Source organism: Ammodytes marinus (assembly GCF_949987685.1).
Source record: "Ammodytes marinus genome assembly, chromosome: 4".
NCBI classification, from domain to species: Eukaryota; Metazoa; Chordata; class Actinopteri; order Uranoscopiformes; family Ammodytidae; genus Ammodytes; species Ammodytes marinus.
In genome coordinates this window covers 5,847,443-5,857,442 of record NC_137233.1, presented here as the reverse complement: position 1 = coordinate 5,857,442, position 10,000 = coordinate 5,847,443, and the positions used below count along the sequence as shown (strand labels likewise).

General features: G+C 39.2%; 1 protein-coding gene across 2 annotated transcripts in view; it reads right to left on the bottom strand.

The window, feature by feature from the left end:
• Nucleotides 1-10,000, bottom strand: part of arhgef3 (Rho guanine nucleotide exchange factor (GEF) 3) — a 98,833-nt gene that overhangs the window by 77,533 nt on the left and 11,300 nt on the right. Inside the window, exons 2-3 of one of the 2 annotated variants that reach the window (XM_080026785.1) lie at nucleotides 9,794-9,860; nucleotides 3,979-4,041 (exon numbers count right to left, since the gene is read on the bottom strand). In XM_080026785.1, the coding sequence (XP_079882911.1) occupies nucleotides 3,979-4,041; nucleotides 9,794-9,860 (130 nt within the window). Of the gene's footprint in view, nucleotides 1-3,978; nucleotides 4,042-7,813; nucleotides 8,135-9,793; nucleotides 9,861-10,000 lie in introns of those variants that run through there. The other variant, XM_080026786.1, reaches the window with a different exon arrangement.

The following is a 10,000-nucleotide window of genomic DNA, read 5'->3' as shown; positions in this document are numbered from 1 at the left end:
TCTCTCTCTCTCTCTCTGACTCACTGGTTCGCTCATCCACTCGCCCACTTCACTTCCTTCCTTCCTTAATCCATTTTTCCGAACCCTTCATTATATTATTTTTCCTTTTTCTGTCTGTACATTTTGCACTTTCTTTCATTAGTGACAAAAGAACAATTCTGAACATTTACTTGACAAAGACGATATTGTATTTTATTGCTATTGTCAACAAGTCCCACGATGATACCAAATTAATAAATCCATTAACAAGTATTGTCTATGTAGCCAATCAAACCCTAATGCTTCCTATTCCTCTGTGCCATAGGGCTGCATTGTCCAAACACACATTGAGTCACAATGTTGCACTGGGTGACACTCACACACACACACACACACACACACACACACACACACACACACACACACACACACACACACACACACACACACACTGTAGTTTATTCTAACTCAGCCTACTCACAAATGTGTATTCATCCACCGCATAAAATAGTTCCAAAGAAATTCACTATTTCCTACTTATTGATTCACTACAAACAAAATATATAATTAAAATCTAATGCATCCTGAAGAAAGAACAACAGTCATCCAGTGCATGTAAATAAGAAAGTGAAATATTTCTCTCTTAAATGTAGAAAAGTAAACAAACAAAAAAATGCAACTCAAAGTACAAGCACTTTTTAAATCGTTATGTATTGAAGTCAATAGCACATACAGTACACACTGTTACGGAGCTGCTGGTCGTGCTAGTATTGAATGTTTCAACATCAGTCAATGTCAATCAGAACAGTAATTACTAATGATAGACCGAGAGAGAGATAGAGAGAGACAGAGAGAGACTCAGAGACAGAGCGATAGAGAGAGAGAGAGAGATAGAGATAGAGAGAGAGAGAGAGAGAGAGAGAGAGAGAGAGAGAGAGAGAGAGAGAGAGCAACCTGCAGGCACCAAGCGTTCTGCCCTCATTCTCCAGTACATGTGATGTGGTAAACATTTGTTTACAGTGTCGCACTGTGAGGACTCCAGACATAAAGAATGGATTGCACTTATATAACGCTTTACATTTTTTTTACCTCTCTTTCACCCATTCACACACACACACACACACACAAACACACACACACACACACACACACTATAGGGAGCAATTTGGGGTTCAGTGTCTTGCCAAGGGACACTTGTCACAATTGGCATCATTAATTAATGGATGGGAAATCAATTTTTTATTATTTTTTTTATTATTATCTATTCATTTCTTTATTTCAATATATTAATTGTTAAGCCGTTTCTTATCTTATAATTTATTATTATTTAATACAAATTATTAATATTATATTAATGAATTATCCAAGAAAATAACTGGCGGACGGATCGCTAAAGCAAAAGCAAATAATCATTAGTCGCATCATAGTTAAGTTACAGTAAGTCTCCAGGGAATGAATGTGAGTCAATTTCGACTGAAGGTTCGGGTTAAGATGTGAGAACAATAGAAGCCTTGGAGGCAGCTGAAGCCTATGGACTATCTGAACACACACACACACACACACACACACACACACACACACACACACACACACACACACACATCTGAACAAAGTTGATCATTGTGTCATATTTAGAAATAGTTTCCATGGTTTCCCTTTCAAAGAATAGTCAGAGCATCATCGTTGACCCCTAACATGACCCGACACACAGTTAACACAAAGCAAAAAGCCGTTCTGACTCTTCTGACTCTTCTGACTCACACACACACACACACACACACACACACACACACACACACACAGCCCTGTTAAACAATATCGCCCAGACAGAAATACAGTCACCCGCTGATCTAAGAACAGATTCAGTTGTTTCTGACTGACTCAAACTGACCAGACTCATTTCATCTGAACTGTGACACAGTTTAAAGAGAAACATACGTAGAAAATTAATAAAGTGGAATTGATCGTTCGTCAGAAGCATTTTTACTCCGTTTATCATCAAAGAAAATGAGGAAAAATTCAAAAACTTTCCATAGTAAAATACTGTAATTATTTTTATTTAATTTTATTTCACATATAATACCTTTCAATTATGAAAAAAGTACAATGACCAAAAATAACCTTGAGAATTATAAATATTTAAATAATAATATATATTTTAAATAAAAAAGAATACCAACTCTAAAAATATCTGATAAATAGCCTTCTTTTATTCTGAAGGCTAAGAAGCTGTATTAAATACTGTTTAAAAGTGTAGATGCCTGGGGGTGCTCCGGTGGTGTAGTGGATAGAGTGTGTACTGTGTACCATATTGGCTCCAGCCTTCGTTGCAGTGGTCGCAGGTTCAAATCCGACCCGTGGACCTTTACTGCAGGTTATCCCCCTCTCTCTGTCTCCCCATTTCAACTCTATACTGTCTAATAAAGCTTGAAAATGCCAAATAAAAAATAAAACGTAGATGCCAGAATAGAAGAAAAAACATGTTGCATAAGTTACCTAATTACTCTGCCCCTCAGTTACAGAGACCAGATCAATATGTCCATCCACCCCGAGGGTCTCAGTCAGCAGATATTAATTAACCAGTGAAAACGTCTATAACCATTCTGGTGCCTCTGCAGTACATGAAGTTCAGTGTTAAAGCCCATTTAACCATTTTAATAACCTTATTTTACATATGTTAGGTCTGTTCTTGAGTCCTTTTATTATGTTTTATCCTATATAAGTTTTTATATGATGTGAAATGTTTGTTTCCTATCATTTGCTACAAATGATCTGAAATGTAAACTGAAAACTCACTCCCTCTGATAATAATTTCGAAGGGGTCATACCAGAGTTCCCACGGCAAATTTTCCCCAGATTTATATGGCACCAAATGGGATGTTTTTTTCATGTCATATTCCAGTGGAATTTGAAGTGAAATTGTGTTGATAAAATACAGTTGTAAAGTAAACAACACTGACTTGATATTCATGATGCATTCCGGAGACAATATCACAAATATTATTACATGAATATAATAAGGTCTGTACAAAACCAACACTAACTATGATTTCAAATATAAACATACTATTCAATCAACACCTTTATGAAAGTGTCAACAAAACTGAACACTACATACCTCAAAGAACACTTCATGACTGAGTAGTGAATCTGATAAAATGGCCGCCTCGTGTTTAGGTACAATAACGTTTTAAATAACAAAATAACAATGAATTAACGGGTACATTGGCTTAAACGTAGCACTTACAGTTTTTCAGAGGAAGTTGCTGCAGTTTTCAGTCAGAGGACAATGTGCCCGTGTGTGTGAGTCAGTGAGGTGACTGCACACACACAATAGAGTCTAATGTATTCAAGGTTCACGTGTTGTGTCAGAACAGGAGAGTGATGGCTTGTTTGGGTGTATTTGTAGCTCACAGGGGAGGCATGGAGCAGGCTAGGACATCCTGTGTTAGACTGAGTTAGGGAGTGGACCGCGCCCGGTGGCAGAAAGGCTAAAAATACAGAAAAACACAAGAACGGAGGGGCGAGGGCCACCCAAGGGTCCCAAGACACAATAACCACACAGACAGGGATGGAGATAACACGGGGCACAGGTCAGAGAATCACAGCTACTGACTCATATACAAGAAATTACGTCAGGCTCATTTAAGATATTTTTATATCGTTTTAGAGGCTATTTTATATCTATTTATTTACCTGTGTCGCACTTTTCTGATGTTTGCACTGCAAGGACTGCATCCAATGTTGTTGAACATGTACAATGACAATAAAGACTACTGTATTCTATATAGAAAAACGCTGCATCTAGCTGCATGGTAGCTTGAAGATCAGGATATTATCATGATTCATAATTATTTTGGCCAGAATAATCATGGCATGTTATTTCTATATCCTCCCATGCCTATGTGAGACACTTTTGAACCACATTTAAAGACAAAAACGGCATGTAAAACCTTTTATCCAGAGCAGAGAGGTTAGTTTTAGAGGAGTTGAACTCACGTTGATGTCCAGACTGCAGAGGCTGAGGGAGTCGGCATCTCTGCTGTCCTGCTTCCTCTTCTTCTGCAACACAACACACACACAGACACACACACACACACACACACACACACACACACACACAATTATGTTAGATGGTGAAACACACTGCTGTTTAATTGGTCCAGTCACTTTGTTATTGTCTTTAAAACGGCTCTATTACATTAGATGGAGAACAGGTGATTCAATTCAATTTTATAAGTCAATTGCTACATTGAAATTTGTCTTTCCCCATATCCCCTCTCAAGTTACCACACTTCAGAGGGGGTCAGAGCGCAGGGTCAGCCATAGTACAGCGCCCCATAGTACAGCAGTTTGGGGTTAAGTGTCTTGCTCAAGGACACAATGGTAGAGATGGTGGGCACCGTAGATGTAATACCAGTCACCACTGGTTTTACTACTAACACTTTCCTGTCCAGTGCCGGGGATTGAACCAGCGACCTCATGGTTACTAGTTGGCCCCTCTTTCCTCTAAGCCATCCTACCACCAATTATTCAGTTATTTAATTAAATTAGACTTTATTGTCCCCTTGAGGAAACAACCCATTCATTCAAACCCTTAAAAACAAGCAGTAGTTCCCACATCCATGATGCCAGGGAAACTCTGTGGTCACTTCCATACATACACCTGGCGGGAAACACTTCCTGTATCGCTGCCATGACGACACACACATAGGAAGTAATCACACATGAGGTCAGTGAGGACACACAGCTGGGAGAGGAGAATGAATGGAGACATTTATTTCACATGTCAACATATATCAAAACAAAACAAAAATGGAAACTTAAATTAGTTCAATAAAGGCCTAATATAATATAATATAATATAATATAATATAATATAATATAATATAATATAATATAATATAATATAATATAATATAATATAATATAATATAATATAATATAATATAATATAATATAATATAATATAATATAATATAATAGTTACAACATATTCTGGTCAGTGAGGACAAACAGTTAGAGGAGAATGAATGAAGAAATTGTTCTCAGATAGGTAGGCCTATATGTCAAAATATTTTAAAACCAAACAAAAACAAAACAATCAAATTAGTTCACAAATAGGCAGAATAAAATGAAAAGCAAGTTACATTAGGCTATATACCCAGCATTGACAGGCCCCAAAAAGGAGTAGGAAGAAATATCAACTTATTAAGTCCTACCCATAATCTCCACAACTCAATATTTGATTATGAATGGACTTCCTTTCCTTATTCTATGTACCTTCATAGGCTTCAATCTTACTATAAACTATTTTATATATTATATTTACAAGTTCATATACATTCTATATAAAAACACTTACATAACCACATGCACATGTTCCCTGAACAATACCTACCGGGGCTGTATACATTCAAGATATTACTATTGATATTATAAGGAGAGGAGGAGAGGAAACAAGGAGTAGGAGGAGTGTTTGTACATTTTTTTTTTTTTTAACCTTTATTTATACAGGTATATCCCATTGAGACCGAAGACTCTTTTGCAAGGGAGACCTGTTTTCCTTTCCCACGCTAACATTCACACACACATTCATACACCGATAGCAGGCTAACTATCAACACATAGTTTCACACGAGGCAAGGTGGGTGAAGTGCCTTGCCCAAGGCAACTATGACACAGGTGGCAGGGCCGGGATCGAACCTCCAACCCTTTGATCATCGGCCGACCCGCTCTACCAACGGAGCCACAGTCGCCCATTGCTTTATATAATTATATTATAGCTCTATCAATCACATTCCCAATTATATATCCTAATTATTTTTTATTTGCCTCATTTGTTGGTTGTTACAGTATTAGTTTGACTTTGTAAAGCGGCCTTGGGTCCCTTTAAAGGCGATATATATATATAAATGAAAGATATTATTATTGATATTATAAGGAAACAAGGAGTAAGCGGTGAGGAGTTGAGGAGGTGTAGGATGTTGGGCTCAGTGCAGCAGTGCGTAACAATAACAGGATGTCGGCTGTTTGTTCACTATTGTGTTCAGACCGTGTTGTTGTTGCCGGACGTTATATAACCTGGCAGACTCTACCTTTAACTCAACGTCGCTATGGAAACCAAAAGAACACAGCTCCATATATGGTCTTTCCCCCTCCTCAGAACATCACAGCCACACATCTCAACTGACTAACAATGCATCAGGTAGTCCGAATGTCATATGGGGATTAAAACTGATATTTTCATGTTATGGAACCCAAAGGAAATTGTAATTAAATGCTAATTATTGTGATTTATTGTTATTTTTTTAAGATATTTTTTTTTGCATTTTTATGCTTTATTGATAGTGTAGAGACAGAGTTGAAATGGGGCAGAGAGGGGAGTGACATGCAGAGAACAACCGCGGGCTGGAATCGAACCCGGGTCCGCTGCTGGCCGAGGCCCATGGGGGGGACGCCCTACCAACTGAGCTAAGGGCGCCCCCATAATTGTGATTTTTTCTGGGAAAAGTTCAACATTATGAGAAATATATCTATTGCCTTTCTTGCATCGAGTTAAATGAGATGATTGACACAATTTGTCTCATGTCTGTACGCTCAATTTCAATTGCTACCGACAGCACCTGATGGGCATGTTGTTATAGCTATGGTGGGCCCCCTTTGTTTACAGAGACTAGGCTGAGTATTACAGTTTGTTTTAAGTGCACACAAATTAAGGACAGGTAGCTGATCATAGGGAGATATTCACTGATATTGATTTTTTATTTTTATTTTGACAACAAACGTTCTCCAGAATCACTGACTCCACCAATAACGCGAGACACCACCCAATAGTCAAATGTCACTCTTGGTTGTAATGTTGGAATATATTAATGCAAACCTTTCAAATTCAAGTATCCTAAACAAGTTATTTATATTGGAATAGACAGGGGATCTGAACACACTAAATAAAAGGATCACTGCAGTACAGTAAATGCCCAAAATAGCACTATGAAATGTATCTATATATACACACTTAAACAATAGCTCATTGGTGGAGGCTTTGCATGGAGCAGCACTGTAGTTAAAGTTACTTCACCTCAAAAACAGCAGAACACAAATCCTTAAAACTAACTTTAATGCTCTTGTACAAAGACTTTTAGTAACTTGACATTCTGAAGAAGACTGCAGGAAGTTTAGTGATTCGAAACATGTCAAGCTACTAAAAGTTGGGGGCGCCCTTAGCTCAGTTGGTAGGGCGGCCGCGTCCCCCCCCCGGGCCGGGCCCAGCAGCAGACCCGGGTTCGATTCCCGCCCACGGTCGTTTTCTGCATGTCACTTCCCTCTCTGCCCCATTTCACCTCTGTCTCTCTGAACTGTCAATAAAAAGCATAAAAATGCCCAAAAAATATATTTATAAAAAAAAAAGCTACTAAAAGTTAACACTACTCTTTAGTCTTTATACAGGAACATTAAAGTGAAATGAACCTTTTTGCGCCCACACCTGACCGGTTTCATCCGAGCGAGATGTTTACCAGAAACGTGCAAAAACAGCAGAATATACTCCATATAACTAAAACAAGCAGCAACTAAAATATACTGCATCCCCCTCTCTCTCTCTCTCTCTCTCTCTCTCTCTCTCTCTCTCTCTCTCTCTCTCTCTCTCTCTGTCTCCCCATTTCAACTCTGTACTGTCTAATAAAGCTTGAAAATGCCCCAAAAAATAATCTTTAAAATATGCTGTATATATCGTAAGACAAGAAGACAAGACATTTGCGTTTTCTTCAGGCTCTCCTGAGCTCATATCCGTGCGGTTACAGAAAGTATTTGATGCCCCGGTGACGAGACTCACCTTGTAGTAAACAAACAGACAGCAGCCCATCATCAAGCCAGATCAGGTCTGCTCACAGGCATCTGATGCAACTCTTCTTCTCTTTCTTCTTCTTCTACTCCTCTTTACCAGGTCAATTTACGGTTGTTTTGTTGTTGATTTTTTATGATTTTCACCCCCAAGTTACGTCAGCTGTCCATTCTCTTCACCTTTCTTTTGCAGGCTGACTTCACTCTCTTCACTCGCCTTAGAAACGCATTCAATCACACAGTCACATTTCTATTCTCTTGGTCCAATTTTCCTCTTCTTCTGCGGTTTCTTTCGGAGCAGCTCAATGGGCTCTACTCCTTCTTCTTCTCTTGCTACTCCAGTTTGACGTCTTCAGAAAGTAACTTCTTGTCTTCACTCAGTCCTCCAACGGCTCTTCTGTGCTCCTTAACTTCACCACCTACTTGAGTGGATCTACAGACCCTCAGGAACAGGAACCCCATAACAATGTGTGTGTGTGTGTGTGTGTGTGTGTGTGTGTGTGTGTGTGTGTGTGTGTGTGTGTGTGTGTGTGTGTGTGTGTGTGTGACGTACTTGTAAATGAAGCTTTGTGAGGACTAATTAAGTTTTTAACGATCGGAGTGAGGACAATTTTTGAAAGTGAGGACATTTTTCCCTGGTTTTCACTTCTTCAAAGGCTTGTTTGAGTGAACACACTTGGTTTTTGTTCAGGTTATATTTAGTTTTAGGTTTGGGTTAGTGTAAGGGGCTAGGGAATACATTGTCAATGAGTGTTCTCACAAATATAGAAGAACATGAGTGTGTGTGTTCTTGTGCGTGCCTGTGTGTGTTTGTGTGTATGTGCGTGCATGTCTGTGTCTGCCTGTGTGCGTGCGTGCGTGCGTCTGTGTGTGTGTATCTGTGTGTGTGTGTGTGTGTGTGTGTGTGTGTGTTTGTCCCCTCAGTTCCTATTGGACAAACAGGAAGTGGCGGTCGTCGGGGGGGAAACACACCGTCTATAATTAGTTGCTCCAGGAGACACGGAGACACCAGCGCTACAGACGCACAAAGGCCGTTAACTCTGGTTTATAAAACGTTTAAACAAAAACAATGGAACTGTCCTAGAGATGGTCATGTTTACTGGGTCCATCCAGAACACTGTACTGTCTGGTATAAGTCTACTAAAAATAGCCTGTGTGCTCAAACTGTCTTTATAACTCTGTCATATAGTATACATGATCATGTCCTATTTATTTTGATTTAACCTTTATCTATACTCGAAAGATCAATTGAGGTGTGTGTGTGTATGTGTGTGTATGTGTGTGTGTGTGTGTGTGTGTGTGTGTGTGTGTGTGTGTGTGTGTGTGTGTGTGTATGTGTGTGTGTCTAAGGACTTACAAATTACACCTTGAGGTAGAAGGTCACTTCTTTCTACTTGAAAAGCTGACACACTTTTTTCTGTAAGCAGTGTCACAGCTATTTGTCAATCAGATTGACTTTGTTCAGATTTATTTTGTGTGATATTTCTTGTTTCTTCTGAACAGAAATATCAGTTTTGTTTATTCAGCCCAATATCACAAAAAGCCATTTCCCTCAGTGGGCACAGTGGACCGCTGGGTTTTGTTCTGTCATTTCAAACTTGGCAGGAGAATCAGAGCGGTAAACAAACTCCCTTCACCGCAGCGTTGAGCCGGAAGGCAAAGCTCTCGATCTACCGGTCAATCATCCTCATTGCTTCTCTCACCTATCACCTCTGTATGTAAACAGGCATGTTGCTACTGTATGGTGGGCCTCCTTTGTTTGGATTGGCTACCAGTGTACAGAGCCTAGGCTGTGTATTAACACTGGATATTTTACACAGCACACACAGTACGGACAGGTAGCAGATCTTGAGGAGATATTCACGGATTTTAACAAAAAGTGATTCTGATAACAAGCGTTCTCCACAATAGCTGACTGCACCTTTAATTCATAGTTTTAATAGTGAATAATATGATTGAAACGTGTTCTCACCCCTCTGAGGGACCAGCCGTCAGGAGAGGGGAACGAGAAGGAGGACGTCTTCTTCTGAAGCTTCGACCTGAAGAAAGGAAACGAGAAAAGGAAAAACATTGATTCATTAAACTTTGTTAACTCTCCACAAAGCGACTTGGTATGAGAACAAACACAAGATATGTTCACAATCAATCCATGTGCCAAATGTTTTGATTTAGTTTTACA